The sequence below is a fragment of the Furipterus horrens genome, unplaced genomic scaffold, assembly GCF_987537825.1.
Source record: "Furipterus horrens unplaced genomic scaffold, mFurHor1.1.pri manual_scaffold_1, whole genome shotgun sequence".
NCBI lineage: Eukaryota > Metazoa > Chordata > Mammalia > Chiroptera > Furipteridae > Furipterus > Furipterus horrens.
The window spans coordinates 208,512,319-208,529,975 of NW_028327171.1; the positions used below are offsets into that span (position 1 = coordinate 208,512,319).

The following is a 17,657-nucleotide window of genomic DNA, read 5'->3' on the forward strand; positions in this document are numbered from 1 at the left end:
CTGTGTGTGAAGAAAGTTGAGAACCAGGGTGTATTAGTTATCTATGGCTGCTGTAACAAATTACCACAGACACAGTGACTAAAAACCACATACATTTATTGTCTTATAATTCTAGAAGCCAGAGTCCAAAATGGGCCTCAGACAGAGTCAGAATTGAGGTGTCCCAAGCCAAGCCATGAGCACTTTTTTGGCTTCTGACTCCTAGACACACACACACACACACACACACACACACACACACACACACCCCAGTCTCACTTTCTCTTTGCTTCAAGGGCCTCACCTCGGTTCCAGCCCAGAGCCAGTGGGCTCCGGCTCCAAGCCCGTGTTGGCTGAGACACCATCCGTATCTGAGATGCTCAAGGTCCTACACCTCTCCCCATGGCAACTTGTCCTCAGAGTGTCAGGAACCTGGGTCAGCCCTTGTCACACTAAACAAAGGGTCTGTTGCCATGGCCATAGGCAACTGAGGTCTTGGACCCGTTCCTGTCCCCACTCCTGCTCCTGTGATTGGCTTCTGTCCCAGCAGGCTCACTTTTTCCCTTCTCCCTGGCTGCCCCTTGTCTGCATTACAGAATCACCCAGGAGACACGGTTCCCCTTTCTCCCTCCAGTCCCTCTCACGGGATAGACCAGAGGTCCCCCCAGCTCCTCAGGCGCTCGGTCCACCCGTGGCAGTGACCTGGCTGGATCTTTGGGAACTGTGACTCTGCTAAAATTAAGCACAGACTACAGAGTGACCGACCTAATGAGGCAAAGCTCTTGCCTTTGTGTAAAAACTGAGGCTCTGGCACCAGTTTCCTAATAAATATTAAAATACTTCTCCTCGTTGTCCCTCCTTTTCACTCCACTTGGAGCGAGGGAAGTGGTCACAACCACTAGTGACAGCCGAGAGGACGTTAGTTTATTTCATGATGTAGCTTTCTGTTTTCATCCAGTTCTGTAGGCTTTCCATAGAAGTAACCTTCCAAAACCTAATATCGGCCCAGAAATTTATCATCTCAATTGCAGCGCTGGGTAGGACAGCGATACCCCACTCGGTAGTGTAACTCGGTGGTGCCCGGCATATTAAAGTCAAGAGCTGGTAGAAAAGCAATTCTCAGACTTAATAAAAACTTCCTAGGATACAATTACATTTTTGTCTCTTTTCTAAATTAGGCTCACAACCCAAGGGGAAAGTTTCCCTAAGAAGTGGCCTTCAATCGCCTCACTGGAATATCTCCGTTTTACACGCACACTGCAGATATTACCAAAGTGAAATTTGATGGCGCGGCCCCCCGAGACATCCATGAGTGTAGCTGATAGCGAACCCTGGCCCACACCGTGTGGCCAGAACTGGGGAGCGGCCGTCCACGGAGGTGCTTGGCTTTCTAATCATGTATCTCGCGCTCTGCGCCCAGTCCAGTTCCCCTTCCCTAGCAGTCCTGCGCTGGGTTTTGTGGGGCGGCGTCTACAACAGGGCAGTTATGTCTTTATGCTTCTGCGCTTGGGGAACACGTCTGTGGTGTCTGTGGGCCCTTTGACAGCTTGCTCATTTAGCACAGCAATGGGCAAAGCCATGGAAACCTGGTTCTCTAGTGGGGACACAGGCGACATTCTTCAACAACGCGAGAAGGTGCCCCTCGTGAGAAAGCAGCAAGAACCGATTTAAACCCTTCTGGTTCCGAGCCAGGCAGACAGCTCTTCATCATCCAGCTGATGGTTGTCGGGGCTCAAGAAAGAATTGCTGAGGGGTCGTTGGAAACCCTCCATGCACCCACCGGTGGTCACACACGACCCTCAGAGCTGTGGGCATCACCGTTGTCATTTAATTATCTCTGTTGATGTGAGTGTCTCGGTAGAAATTACTCCATTAATACTTCTTCCCAGCAGGTGTTTCAGACTGACAAGGTGGCTGCTGGGGCAATGAAGCATGTTAATTATGATTTTTTAAAATTAGATTGAAGGCAGTCAACAACAAGCTTTAGCCTGCTCCTTATCCACCTGTTGGAACCAGTTTAGTTAGGGGCCATCTGACGCCTCTCGTTCATGCCTCAATTGTTCAGGGCCAAGTTAAGGAAATAAAAATTTAAGAAAGTGACTGGCTTGAAAAAGGAGAGTTAGAAGCCCCCCCCCCCCAAAAAAAAGGCTCTGAGCACAGAAAGTTCAAGGATCGCTAGCTTAATCTGTAATTTGAGATGAGAAAAATATTGGGGGGAGGGAGCTGAAATTATTTACAGCTGAACAGGCAATTAAAATAAAACTAAATCTATGCAATATGCATTTATGTCTTTATCTACTGTGAATTCCTAGAGCAGCATCTAGCACAATATTGTGACACCTGAATTTTGTTGCTATGAATTAAAGGACGGAAATGATGATCACCCAGAATTGTGAAAAACAGGCCTCAGAGAGAATGTGTATTAAATTGAGGGGTAGGGATACATACACACCCAACACTAATACAGTGGGTTAGGAAACAGTACCTAATGTGTGGATAAAATGCTAATGAGATACAATCCAAGAGGTCAAATCTTTCATTCTTTTATTCAATCAGCCAGCACTCACTGAGCATGTACTCTGGTTCTGGTTACTGTTTTAGGATTCATGGATACCATTAGAGAGATGACAGGCAGGTACTAACTCCGATGGGATTTGTATTTGTGTGTGAGTGTGTGTGTGTGAGTGGGGGGTGGGGGGAGAAGTAGGGAGGGTGAATAGAGAGTAGCAGACAATACAAATAAATACCTAAACTAATCCAGAAAAGATCATATAAGCATAAGAGCTCCGTAGTGGGTTGAATGGTAGTCCCCAAAAATATATGTTCAGATCCTAACCCACAGAACCTGTAAATAAGCCGTTATTTGGAAAAGGAGTCTTTGCAGATGTAATTAAGTTAATGATCTTGAAATGAGGTCATCCTTGATTGTCCAAGTGAGCCCTAAATCCAATGGCATGTGCTGTATGAAATAGAGACCAACACACAGGCAAGAAGGTGCCATGAAAATGAGGCAGAGCCTGGAAAGGTGGACGAGGGAGGGAACGATTCTCTGCTTGGGTCTCCAAAAGGAGTGCAGCCCCGCCAACACCTTGATTTTGGACGTCTGGCCTCCGGAATTGCCAGAGAACAACTTTCTGTTGTTTCAGGTCATGAAGTTTGTAGTCATTTGTTATCACAGCTCGAGGAAACTAATACATGCTCTAAAGAAAACAAAGCAGATTGAGGGAGGCCAGATGCTGGAAGGACTCATGTTTTCAAAAGCATATTCTCAGCGAGGAAGAGGTGACAGGAGCAGCATCCAAGGTCCCCTTCACGGGGACCACGCAGAGGGCTCTCTTCCTTTGTTACCAGCTACAGTCTGGGCCAGGAGCCCATACCTAATTCTTGTTGTCTGCTCCAAACATCTCACTTCTTCTGATTACAAAAACGCCTCTTTCCTGTACACAACCCACACATTATTCAAGTGGGGCTGACTCCCTCCCTGCACTACCCCCCCAACCCCACCCGCCCTCCCCCCGCCCCAGCTCTCATTCACACTAATAGACACAGATCCGCAGCCCCACCAATCAGGGAACTCCATCATCCAGACACAGTGATTGGTCCATGTCACTCAGTGCAAGCCAAGACTCTCTGGGAATTTCCTACTGGAGCTCTGAGAAAAGTCTCCCCCTGTGCACTGCGGGACTCTGCTAGTGGGATGTGATCCTGGGGCTGTGGTTCCCTGACACTGTCTCTGAATTAAAATGACTCAGTAGCTTTCCTTCTTTCCCCTTTTTGTATAAATTAGTTCTTAAGAGTCTTTTGCTGATAAATGAAGGGACTCTTAACTAATCTGAGGCCTTGTCCCGCTGACCTAGGACAGACCACATGTAACCCATAAGATTCTTTTTGTCTAGCCTGGACAAAAGTCTAGAGGCAGGCCTGCTTTTCAAAAAAGAACTCTCCCCCTTGGGTCCTATCTGGCTTCCTTCTTCGTCTGATAAAGAGGAGGGAGCAGCACTTCACAAGTCCCAGCCATGAGGGAGAAGACGAGAGTCTTGTCAGAAAGGAAAGAGTCAACAGAATCAAAGCCAAGAGAAGTTCAAAGAGACACTGAGTCCCCAAACGAACTGTTTTTAACATCTTTGTTTATCCCTTTGAAAATTCAGTTCCTTAATACAGCGCCCCAGTTCCATTCTTGCCTTTAACCTCTATCAGTGTCTCATTCTGTATCAATCTCCGCTATTTTCCTGCAAGAACAGAACTGATCCTGGCTGATTCGAGCTGGGAATAAATTTATCAGAAGGCTGTGGAATCGAGCTCCAAAAAGGCACAAGAACAGAAAAAGGAGGAGGAATGGGCAGAATTACAGCCCCAATCAGGCCCTGGGGACCAATGTGGACTAAGGCTCCATGGCCAAAGACCGCCATCTCTCTTTCTGGGACCAGAGTGCTGCTGCGGGCCTCCCTCCATCCAAATGAAGTCTTCCCACCCTCGAGGAGGAGCAGTTAAACTCCAAGGAGAATACACCTGATTGGCTGAGGCTCTGTCTCATGCCCAAGTCAGGAGAGGTGCAGATGGGACGTGTTTCAGATGGGCTCCGCCTCCCACTGAGACTCCTATGGGGGAATTTCCTGAACATACATTAATTTTAAAATATCTCCTTTTGTCCAGCGGATGACGGTACAGTTGAGGTACCGGCCCACATCCTCCTCTGAATCAAGGTGTGTGTACCCCAAGCCCCTTGCTCTACTCCCCGTAACCAGCAAACACCATCACAAGTTTGCAAATGTTACCATTTCTATTAATGGTTAGCCTTGTCTGAATAACACTTGCAAAGAAGTGTGAAACAGCATTAACAAGGTTAAAAATAGCCAATCATTTGCAATGCAACTCTTATACAGGAAAATAAAATAATCTGGTCATCAAGAGTCCCTCAGTTACTTAAAAAATGATACATTTTACATTTTAGGGAATACAGTATCATTATAGTTAACAGTCTGACTAATTTGATAAACTGGATTAAATTAGTGTATAGTTAACCCCTTTCATATAATCTCTTTTGAGTTTTAGAATCTACTTGAATTCTTTCTAGTTATAATCTTCCTCTTTGATAGATGAAAATAAATGGCACACATACCAAAAATTTTAGAAAGGCTTCTTTTATTTGTAATCATTATATCACTGTATTTTTTTATTGTATCATTGATTTTACTAAAACTTGTTCCAAAAAGTCTTCTGTTGCCATGACATTTTAAAAATGTGGGTCTGAAGGACCATGTACTAATATTATCGTGCGTATTTATAGTGCTTGACAATATCCAAATGCTTTCATATGCGTAATCTTGATTTTTCTAACAACTTTTCATTACAGTAGATAAGCCAACAAAAGATCAAAGAGCCTGACAGTTCAAAATCACATAAATAGTAATTTTAAAGCTCAAAACCAAAATCTAGGCCTATTCTACCTTGCCCGCTGGTATTTGCATCCTATCACGTTGTAAATTGGATTCCTGTGTTGAGTAGGATGGAGTAGGTGATATGTTAAGAGTGTTTTATTTTACAGGCCAATTTTGTAAGGTAGTCATTTAAATGTTTAAATATTCTTTATGATTTCCATACACTTATATCCTCACCCATGTATTGTGTTAAAGAAATTTAGATAACCTCTTAAAGGTGGGAAAGAAATGTCAGGATGTCCTCCTGCTGTGCTTTTCAAAGCAGTTTAATAGTTCAACTTAATTAAGACTTTCATTTTTTAAATGCTATGATAGAAAAAAACATACCAAAATTAAGTTCATTCCAGTTTCTAAGATCCGAGGGAGAGAAAGAAAATAAGTACGAGACTATATTGATGTTGTAAAGACCAAATAAATCAATTTATAAGTCATGTCTTTGTCCATTAGCAACTGTCATCCATTTGTATCCTAAGCTGGGCAGAACACCCCAAACTCAGTCCAGTCTTGCTGCCCTAAGATTCATCCTTAGGCCTGAACACACCCTCCTCCCTGGTTGGATGTACTCAGTAACCAGGTCTCCAAAGGATCCAGCTAAACCAGCATTTGTAATATTATGTATCATCTCATCTGCCTTGGAGAAGAAGCTTCTAGAGTAGAATAATCTATCTAGCTCTGGTACATATTTGTAGTGGAATGCTACTTGGCCATTAAAAAAGAATGAAATCTTGCTATTTGTGACGGCATGGATGAACCTGGAGGGTATTATACTATGTGAAATAGGTCAGTCAGAGAAAGACAAATACCATGTGATTTCACTCATACGTGGAATCTAACGAACAATATAAACAAACGAAACAGAAACAGACTCACAGACAGAAAACAAACTGGTGGCTGCCAGACGGGAGGGGGTTTGGGGAACTGGGTGAAAAAGGTGAAGGGGTTAAGAAGTAAAGCATCGGGAATATAAATATAGTCAATAATATTGCAATAAGTATGGATGGTGCCAGGTGGGTACCGGAAACACTGAGGAAACGCTTTGCAAAGTATATGGTTGTCTAACCACTATGCTGTGCACCGGAAACTAATACAAAATAACATTAAATGTAAACTGTAATTAAAAAGTAAAGCATATATAAAATAAAGGAATAACCTTAGCAGTTAACTGAAACACGCAGACCTCAAACTTTTTTAAAATGTGGGTGTAGACTTGACCAAAATATGCAGCCTATGAGCAATTGACAATTTGTCTATTACGATTATAATTGCAATGCATAACACGCTCAGTCTCCATCTGCAGGTTGTGAATGCTCACCACAGCCTTGTGCAGCAGTGCAGGAGTGAATTGTGGAAAAGTTCCTGGAGGAATGAATTTGGACTTCAATATATCCTTAAGTCGATGGACTGGATTTATCATCCTGGTGAGACCATTAACACTTTTGATTTGATGGCCACAGAATGTATGTGTACCATATAGCTAGCAATGTGTTATCCAAGCTTAGGTGCCCAATAAATAGCTGTTGAATGAATGAATATTACAAAGGAATTTAGGAATTCAGATATGGCTAGATGGGCCCAAATCCTCCACTTCTAACCCAACCAATGCAATTTTCCTGCCATGCTCTGTGGAGATCTCAAATCATAAAATCATGTTACATTCCCCTCTGGTTAATTATGTGTCCTGGCTGGCATGGCTCAGTGGATTGAGTGCTGGTCACCGGTTCTATTCCCAGTCAGGGAACATGTCTAGGTAGCAGGCCAGGTCCCTGGTTGAGAGTGTGTGAGAGGCAACCGATCACCGTTTCTCTCACACTTCTGATGTTTCTCTATCCTTCTGCTCTCTTTAAAAATAAATAAATAAAATCTTAAAAAAAAATAATGTGAAGCCCTGGTCCCATTGGAGTGGTGCAGAAACAGATGAGAAATGGAGGAGCAGGTAAACCCTGCAGCCTAGCTTTCACTTTTAACCTGATTTTTTGGGTTCCAGTGTTTCTGTTCATTGAACAGGAAAAAAATTAATTCTTTCTAATTTTCGAAACACTTTGCATGTTAGCTCATTCCAGATGCAAACAACTTTAAAGGCAAAATCACTAGAGGGTACGCGGTGAACAGAGCCTAGTTACAAAAGGAGGTCACATAAAAATTAAAAGAACACTAAAGAATAAACAGTCCATGCTATCCAGGGGATGAGCTAGGCAACCCCAGTAAAAATTAAAACCAAATTACAAACACTAATCAACACTGTGTAACACATTCAACTCATTTGCATACAATGCAATTATCCTGATTGGTACTGCTCTTAACACTCCCAGCTGGGTTAGTGTGTCTCACGGGACACGAGGCGTGGGCTTTTTCCCCATGCGTTCGTTGGCTGTGTTCCCTCATGACCATAACCATGATGGCAAATAAACAACCTCTCACAGCACCACTAGACTTAGAAGATTTGAAATAAAAGCAGTACAGACATCTGCATGGCTAGCATTCAGATGAACAAAAAACAGTGCTCCATTTTTGGAACGTTGTACTTGATCTTGTGTTTTAGAAGAACACATTGGTTTCATCCTATATGAAGAATTCTTCTTCTCCTTCTTTTTCTTCACCCTGAACTGGCAGATGAGGGGAACATTTTGAGATTATCTTCCTTGCACCAAGGTCCCTTTGACCAGCGAGTAGCACAGGATGGAGGCTTTCCTTCAAGATTCTGTTGTTTGTGGAGGCAGCTGCCCCTAAGGAGGAGGCTGGGGGTGGCCGGCAGGTCTGCAGATCCCTTGGAAGTCTGCTCAGAAGAAATTGCCTGGGTTCAGAGTTGACCACAGTACGCCCTGTGTCAACATTGGTCTCTAGCTCCAGCTCCTCAAAACTGTCTTTCTGACTGAAGACCTTCGTTCTGGTCGCGGGTTCAAGCTGGGGAGGACGCAGAGGCAGCTGGTCTTCCTTGGCTGGGCTGCTGACCTGGGATGGGCAGCCAGGGCTTCTCCACAACGAGCCACCGGGGCCATCCAACGCTGGGCTCCCACTGGGCTCAGGGAGTTCCAGGGATGCCACCTTGAACCTCCTGCCCCGGCTCCTTCGGCTCCTTCGCCTTCTCAGCTCCAGGGCTCTCCTCGTGGACAGAGGGGTCACCCTGCAGCCCTGGGGAAGCATTTCAGCTCCGGATGTGCTGTTCCTAACACCAAGTCCTGGACTCGATTGGATCTATCAGACAAAGAAAAGATGAACAAATGACCCTGATGTTTTCTATTCACCAAGTGCTGAGAACAGACTATGTTCTATTCATCCTCTGCCAAGCTGTGCCCATGGCTGATATTCAATAAGTTCGTTGAATTGAAGAAAAGCTACAAGCACAGTCCTTCAAAGGGCTCAGCTGCCATCTTTGTCTCCTGGAGAATCGGCTGAGATTATATTCTACCTCTGATCCAGTGAAGCCTTTTCTTGTGGACATGGAAACCGGAGTGGTTATTTCCATATTCAGAAATCATTCGGGGTTGGTATTAGACTACCCAACTTTGTGCAGGAAATCTATAAGTTTTTTTTTTTAAACTCATTTGGGCAAGTACCAACAAGTAAAATTACTGGATCTTATGGTAAGCGTATGTTTACCTTTGTATAAAAATGACAAACTATCTTCTGAAGTGACTGTCCTATTTTGCACTACCATGAGCAATGGATGAGTTTCTATTACTTCTCGTCTTCGACAGCATTTGGTGTTGATTGTTTGTTTTTTGGGTTAATTTTCTAATTGGTTATATTTAAATGCATGGTATGGAACATTAAAAAATATTCACTTCTAAGACTCGATTTTCAACAGCAAAACAGTGAATGTGTGTGTGATATTTGAAGAGATACTACTCTGTTCTCTCTCTTTTGTTTGTTTGTTTGTTTTTACTTTCCAGAAGGAAAAATGGGAGCATCCATAGTTTGCTTCCTAGGGATTTTATTTAATTTCTAACAACCATGAATGGAAAGAGAAGCCTGAGTAAGTTCCCTTCACCACCTAAGTGAATCTCAAGCTGAACAAAACTGGCCCTAAAGCCAAAGCCAGCACCAAGACATCTCAGGGCAGCCAGGAAGTGCCTCTCTGAGCCAGACAGGAGTCAGGGGCCCCGCGGAGCCAGCCCAGGGCCTCCTCCCTCTCAACCCTGTTCACTCAGTCCTAAGCCCCCTCCACTGGGCTTTGTCACCTTAAAATGCTCCACCTCTGAAAGACTCAGCTTAAACCAAGCACCCTCGGGCCACCACCCACTCCTCAGCTCCAGCACTTAATCTCTCATTACTTCTGCTCTTGAACATCAGTACCTCCTTCTCTTTCTCTCCGTGGCTCTGTCTATCTTCACTGCTTTCCACAGTCAGCCTGAGTCTGAAGACCATCACATGTACCTCCGATACCTCCAACTCCCTGCACTGCTCCTGTTCTGTGACAGCTTCCCGCTAAACCTCCTGACGCTGGATCCATCTACCTGCCCATGTTATCTGCATTTTTACCCAGGCTGTGGGAGAAAAGCTCACACCTGTTAAGATTGGAGTCACCATGAAGGTGTGATTTCCAACTCCACCCGTGCTCCCCACCAGTCTTCCTGCTGCTTCCTTAGTCCCCTCTCTCTGTTCACCATGACAGTAGTTCCAAACCTTCTGAACTGTCCTCAAGCAGTGGCATGTCCCCTACCCCCATCAGATGGTCTCACCATCTAGATTTCAGAGAAAACAAAAGCCATTATTAATTAGCAATCTATCCGGTTCCTACCATTGCAACTTTCCCATCCTCTCCATGATGAAAGGGAAACTTTCCAGTGAATCCATAGATTTTTGCCTTCCTGGGGACCCCACCCTGTCAATTACTCATCGTCTCCCACTTTAATTTCTTATTTGTTCGATCAATCTCTTCCTGATGATAGACAGATAGATAGATCCCTCCTCCTTGCCACGAGCAATGAAATCTGCTTAAGTCTACCATGAAAAACACATCCCTTCAACCCTCTTCCCCCCACCAGCTCTCTGTCTCCTCTCCTTCACAGTCAAACCTGTTGATGATAAAATTTTGCCCACATTCATTTTTCTTCTAACCTTCCCTTACTTCTCCCACCCATGGGGTTGACTTTGCCTCCTGTCAGTGAAATTCCTCTTGCCAAGATCCCCTACAGCCAACCTCCTTGTCATTAATTCTTACTTGGGCGCTGGTAGAATTTTGCAAGGCTGGCCTTTGTCCTTCGTATTTGATGTCCTCTTCTCCTTACGCTTCTGTCGGCTCAGTGTTCTGGATTTTCTCCTTCCTGTCCATCCACTCCTTCTCAGTGTCATTGAAGGAGCCTCTTCCCCTGTTAGCTCGTCGTTCTTCAGTGCTGACCTGGGCCCCTTCTCTTCTCCTTATTCTGCACACTCTCCCGTGACAATCTCATTGACACCCTTGCCTTCATTATTATTGAGATGACAAAGGCTCTCAAAAATATAACTATAGCTCAAATCTGACTCTTAATCTTCGTACTAAACTATCCAACTGTCTTCGAGGCCCCAACTTCTCAAACTCAGCATTCCCAAAATTGATCTCCTCCCCCTCCTCACACTAAATCTGTCCCACTTGCTCTTCTTCTTCTCTTAGAAGATGGCATTATTAGCCCCACATTACACAAGAAGGAGCATCATCTTCTCTTCGCCATCCCGATGTCACCCGTTCCCATGGACTGCCTTCCGAAGGTCTCTCAGATCTTCCTCCCTCTCCATGCCCACTGCCAGTGTCAACCCTGGGGCAGACCCTCATCATGTCTTGTCTGAATTACTGCAACAGCCGCCTACAGGGATTCCCTGTGGACGCTCTTACCTCCCTCTCATCCATTCTCCACTCTGCTGCTGGAGGAGTTTGGAAAGAGTTGTGCTCACTTCCTGCTTCAGCGCTTCCTACTCCTGTTGAGGTAAAATCTCGGCCCCCTGGGACAGCCCACTGCACCTGTCACAGTCTGCCCCTCTTACTCCAGCCTGATAATTCGCCACTTCTGCCCTTTTGAGCTCCATTTATCACAATAGAACTTCCTTCAATTTGCTGGACATCATCTGTCCTTTCCTAATGCGTGTTTGTGTACATTTTCTCCTCTGTCTGGGATACCCTTGCTCTACAAAATTCCTACTGATTGACAACGCCAAGCTTACACATCATTTTCTCTTGAAAGCCTTCTTGATGCCACTGAATCCTAAATATTGACTCTGCCATTTATGACTTGTGGGACTTTTGGACAAGGTACCTAATCTTCCTGTACCTTCCTTTTCTCATCTATAAAAAGAGATAATTAAGTATCAATGTCACAAGGGTTTTTGAGAAAGTTAAATTATAATAGTGTCTGTGACGTAGTAGTGCTAAATATAAGTTGGTTATTATCATAATTAATATTACGACTACCTCTCCCAGCATCCTGTACTTTCGTATCATACACCACACTGTCTTGCATTTGCTTGCTTGTTTCCCTGGCTCTTCCTCCAGACATGGCCATCTGGAGGAGAGGGATAGTATACATCTTCATCACTGTGTTTCCAGTACTTGGCACAGCGCCTAATACATGGTAGACAATCAGTAGATATCTGTTGGATAAATAAAGCTTAATCCCTAAAAAATATAATTTTTACACATAGGAATGCAGAATCTATAAATTCGTCGTCGGCAGCCGTCCGTCTCGAGAGACGATGGTGTAGCTTCTTCAGAGTCTATCTGCACCGCCAAGAATGGCTGTGCAGTCCGACTCGGGAGTGACATGGTATCTGTCTCCTCCCGTGTTGAATCGACATCTTGCGATGACGCTGAAGCTACAGAGCCTGGGCAGGGTAATATGGAGGGTCTGCTGTTGCCCATGCAGCAGACCCCCCCTCTCTTCGCAGCTGAAGGGTCCAAGGGAAAGATGGAGTCGATACAGCTTGGGTTCAGGTGCGCCGCAGGAGTTGCCGGTGTTGACTACAACGTCAAACCGCCTTAGGGACTCCGGCTCCGGATTTTCTGTCGGGGTTTACTCCCTTAGCCTTTCCCCTGAAGAGGTATGCCGCAAGGCAGCGGAGGTTTTTTGGAGTCAGAGTTTTCCTTCTCTGATGTACCCTGACTGGAAGATCGAACCAGCGACACTTAGCTCGCAGGCCGACGCTCAATCCACTGAGCTAAACCAGCCAGGGCAAAATCTATAAATTAGGCCCCTAATTATTGACATTATGAATAAACAAAGTCTTATCAAGAAAATTAAAAGTGATCTTCATCACATGGCTGACCATTTTTGCAATCTTTTTAAGAAGAGGAAATGTCAACTTTTCTTTCTTTATGAAAAGTCTAAAATCCTTAGACTACATGGCAAAACTGAGTCAACATTATTAACATAGAAATGCAAATGGGTGCAGTTGGAATGAAGAATTTCTAGAAGAAACATAATGCTGAGTGATTGAGACAAATCTCTCAAGGGAGAATAAAGCCCCTCCTGCCAAAAAAATAAATTGAAATGCTTTTGTAGAAATTCTTGTCATTTAGAGCCCATGTCTCTAAGAAATACTTGTAAAATGTTACAAATTGAGAGCTAGGGTTTTTTCAACTTTCAGGAACTATTAGCAACTATCTTGATGAACAGGAAGATCATCTGTCACTCAATGGACTTTAGAAACAAGAAAATAAACATCATTGAAAAATGATTAAGCTTTTAAGGGGCAGACTGACATCATAAAGGGAAAATAATATTGTCTCTTACTAAATGTGATTACAAGAGATAGCAAAAACAGAATTTCTCCTACATTGAGAAAAAAAATTACATGGAAATGAATTCTATATTCAATAGATAGTAAGCAACCCCAAACAGGGCCTGGCTTGCTTACTTAGGAGTTGAAACCAGATCCTTTCAATGAACTGATCTCTTGAAAGATACTTATTTTAACACGTTGCGTACCAGGGAATTTAAATGCCTTTTAGAAATGATGAGAATTCTCACTACCCGTACGCAATGTGTTAATTAATTAACCAAAACCACTGATGTTAACCTGCTATTCTATAGCAGAAGCATTCTGAAAAATGCTCATAAATATTCTTTCAAGGCAGCATAAAACAAAATATTGAGAGTGAGGGTGTGGGAATGATAGTGTGTGTGTGTGTGTGTGTGTGTGTGTGTGTGTGTTCGGGTGTGTGAGGTACTTTAGGGACAGGGATGGAGGATGGAAAGGAAATGAGCAAAACAAAGAGGAAGGAATAGAGGCCCAGTGAGTCCAGATGAGAGACTCAGAAATGAGAAAGGAGACTTCAAGAAATACTACAGAAGAAGGAAATGAATTACTTCATGAAAGACTATGTTCTTTTATTCTAAATGGCTAAAAAGAACATAAAGGTGAATTTAGCTACATGTCTGTTGGTAAAATGAAAAGAAATACCTGCTTGTTTACACCAAACTAGCTTCTGGAATATATACCTTTTCTCTAGAGACAAACTTATTTCCTGAAAACAAGCAGTCAATCAACAAATTTTTCAGAAGCAGCTGTGTGCCTACGGAGTCTGAACTCCCTTATCTGTCAGATGAAGGGATTTTACTAGGTTAGTGGTGCTCAATGCCACCACATGCTACATATTAGAATCATCCAAGGAGCTTTTAAAAAAAAATGTCCAGGCCTGGGTACCCCCAAGATTCCGATCTGACTAGCCTGGGGATTTTTGAAAGCTCCCGAGGGATTCTGATGTGCAAACGAGGCCGAGATCCCCCACATTAAATCATCTCTCAGGCCCACATCAAATGTAAAATCACGCCATTCCACGTGCACCTACTAGACCACAGAGACAAAGCAGGAATACCTGAAGCAGAATCTGGTTGCCATCGTAGTCCCGCGTTTGCCACCGGGTGCGGCTGATGGGGACGCAGGGATGGGGTAGGAGAGGCACCAACTGGCCAATCTCTTGAACCTTGAACTGCAGCACGGAAGACGCCTTTGGGTCCACCGACATCCCGAGGGGCAGCTGCTTCAGGGACAGCTGCAGGGCGAAGCGCTCGGTGGCGCAGAGCACGAAGAAGCAGAAGCTGCTCTTCTGCACGGTGGCTTCTCTCTGCAAGAGCATCTCGTAGAGGCTGATGGCGTCTTCGTAGTTATCAAAGGTGCAGTAGAGGGTCACTCTCAGGATCTCGGTGCCACAGTGCACCTGCCTCACGCCCCAGACGGGCATCTGGTTGTCGAGGCTGTAGAACTCCTGATGGGCAAGAATGGAGGGACCCGGGCTTCCCTGGATGTTCGGGGCCGGGTAGGAGTGCCATGGCCACCGCCGTAGGGAGTCCAGAACACGGAACAGACGCTCCTCTCCGAGGCTGTCATGCAGGAAAAGCAGAACAGACATCCCGGGGAACCGGGACCTCTTGGGCTGGCACTTACAGTTCCTCGCCGGCCGGACCCTCTCTGACACCATGAAGAGACGGACCTCTGGGCAAACGCAGTCCAGGAGCTGGTCTAGCGTCTGCTGCAGAAGCGAGCCGTGCCCGGAGTTGGCAAGAAGGTGCACAGTCATGGCCAGAGGCTCCTGGGTCTCGTCCATCCCGGACTGCTGGAGGACGACAAAGCGCGCAGGATGGCCCAGCTTCTGAACTGAATGGAGAAGTGGGTGGTGGTCAGCACAGCCTGTCGCCCACCAGGAGCCCTTCAATTACTCGGGAGCAAAGTCTTACCTGTGGTCCTGGTGGCTGGTGGTCCCAGGGCGAGAGAACCTACACAAATTGCGCCACCACAGCCCCCGAGACACACAACAGCAGCGGGGTGGATGTCGTGCAGCTCCTGCGAAATGTAACCGCCTGTGTTTGCTTTTTTTCAGGCACTCCCTAGGGTTTTTATTTGACCTAAAAACCTGTAAGCCTGTGAAACACCCAGCTGGGTGGTTCTTACAGACACGCAGTAAAGGAAATGACCGGGCAAAAAGGAACCCGAGTCCGCTCTGTTAAGGCTGATAGCAATCAGCTTAGTTGAAAAGACATCCATTTCATGGGCGCACAATGGGTTCTGATTTCCTCCTTACATCTCTCCCTGGTGTTTACAGTAGCCCGCCAGGCCACCTGAATACAATAACTGCTTTAAAACAATTAGCAAAACTTGTCCCCTCGCCAGGATTCTTTCCCTTATGTCTTTTTATTTTGTTTTTAAATAATTGATGCTAGGACATTGAAGACATGATGTTTTTATCTAAATGGTTTTGATTGCTCACTAAAAGGTATTTGTTTTACTAAAAGGTCTGAACTTAGGCAAAATCGAAGTCTCTCTATCCATGCCAATTCTTTAGAAAGAATGATCGCTTTCCAATGTCAATAATAATAATTTTTCAGATCTATCGAGGATCTACTAATCACCAGTCATAAACTGTCCTAAAACTACATAAATTGATTTACCACTCCAGCAAAGCTATGAAGAAACTATTGTCTCCAACTTACTGATAAAGAAATTGAGCCACAGAAAAGTTAACGTGCCTGAGGTCTCACGGCTAAAATTTAGCTGAGGGAACATTTGAACCTAAGAACTGACAGGTCCCTTGTGGACCCGGAAAAGAGGTAGGTGCCTCTCTGGGACCTGCACGTCCCAGCCTGGCTTTTCTTCCCCAGGATAAGCAAAAGACACCAAAGCCAGTTCTAGTTGAGGGCAGGCACAGCGCAGGTACTCTGTGTGCTGTTGAACCCGTAAAATAAATAATCTTCAATAAGAGTATCCACACTTTAAACAAATGAGCCACTCTAATGGGTTCTAAATTTCCATTTGAAAAGCAGTTCTTATTCTGATAGCTGCGCTATAAAAAAATACGGACAAGTCCATTTTTCTAAACTTAATTCTTAAAACAAGGAATTCATTAATGCTTGTCATGAAACACAGTGAGACTTAATTTTTTCTAAATTAGAAAGCACTTTTGTGATGAAAATATAACTTACCTTAACTTTTTACTTATGTAAATTCCTTTAATAGTATAATAACCAAACTTAACATCAAATATTGTTATCCATGGAAAGGAATTATTTCTACTCAGATTTCTTTTCTAAATCTAACCTATACTTCTAATCATTTGTTTTGTAAGTTCTATCTTTTTGCGCTGGAGAAATTAGTAGAGGTTTTTGTTAAGGCATTATTGTTCTCAAGCACCCCCCCCTTTTTTTACATCTTAATTTATGTTACATGTTGGCATTTGAAGGCAATGATAATTCTCATCCATTACTGGGATATGGCCCCCTCTTTTCCCCTGTCCTTCCACTTACCCAAGTGACTGTACTGAGGCACCTTGAACTTCACCCATGGCTTTTGAAATGGAATTCTGGAAATAACTCTAAAGTTTTGAGGGGAAAAATTACACCCCTGAGGCAAAGACATTCACTCACAACGTTTTGTGCAGGTTAAGTGTTTAAGCCCTTGTATAGGAAAAACTTCTGGTTTTTGATGTTGTTTTCATCTTTCCTCCAGTGTGAAACATACTTCTTTCCTCATGAGGTTGTCATTTCTGTCAGGATTGAAAAATGTCATTAATCCGATGGCAGCAAAGTGCCAAGAAATAGGGGGCCAGGGAGACAGGGTGTACCACCAACCCCCTTTCTGACTGACTGGCCCTGCAATGATTTCTCCAGGGACAACCTGAAATAGTGACCCCTGGAGTTAACTGCCTCCACCCTCCTTACTCCTTCTACTGACCCCATGGCTGGATTCTCAGCTGGGCCTCAGAGCCCACTCAGGAGCTCTTGAGTTTTGCAAGCTGCTTCTGTTGAGGGCAGCAATGACAATCTGAGGGGGAGTCATTGGCTTTGACTCCTAGCACCTGGACAGCTGATACTCGATTCTCTACCTGTTTTTCTTAAACTTGGCAATGATATCCGGGGATATGTTAGTCAGCAGGTGATGAGTCAACTCCTCAGGCAATGTGGAGGAGCTGGTGACAGGCAGTACAAGGTGGTCTGTCAGCTAGCGTGAGGGTTTGTTGGAACCCAGGCATGAACAGGGATGTGTCCCTGCTGTGATAAACACAATGGGGTACATGAGAAGTCTGAGGTCCCACCACCATCCCAAGACAACTTGGAGAATTTCCTTCTCTCTTTATAAAATGTGCTTATTTGTCCCACATGTTGAGAGCCAGGCACGGTGTCAGGAGCAGATAATAATTGCCATGCCCCACTTCGGAGGATCACCTTAAGTCATGTTGTCAGCGCTGTGAGAAAGGTCACTGCGGGTTGTCATGTAAGTCCCTAGGAGGAGCCACCCGCCTAGAGGAGAGGGCCCAGGAAGCCTCCAGGCAGAGGAGAT

The 17,657-nt window shown here is 44.6% G+C and overlaps 1 protein-coding gene across 1 annotated transcript; it reads right to left on the bottom strand.

Moving 5' to 3' along the window:
* Positions 1–7,250: 7,250 nt before the first annotated feature.
* On the bottom strand, positions 7,251–15,153 carry FAM124B (family with sequence similarity 124 member B). The gene is made up of 2 exons (XM_090269162.1): positions 14,203–15,153; positions 7,251–8,609 (listed from the first exon to the last, which is right to left on the bottom strand). The coding sequence occupies exons 1-2, from the start codon at positions 14,929–14,931 to the stop codon at positions 7,977–7,979; spliced, it is 1,362 nt and encodes a 453-aa protein (XP_090125288.1). The 5' UTR covers positions 14,932–15,153; the 3' UTR covers positions 7,251–7,976.
* Between the last annotated feature and the right edge of the window lie 2,504 nt (positions 15,154–17,657).

Excerpts from the sequence above, each read along its gene's own strand:
- FAM124B (XM_090269162.1), bottom strand. The coding sequence starts at position 14,931 with ATGGACGAGACCCAGGAGCCTCTGGCCATGACTGTGCACCTTCTTGCC. Across the intron at positions 8,610-14,202 it reads GCAACCAGATTCTGCTTCAG|ATCCAATCGAGTCCAGGACT; the intron begins GTATTCCTGCTT and ends TTTGTCTGATAG.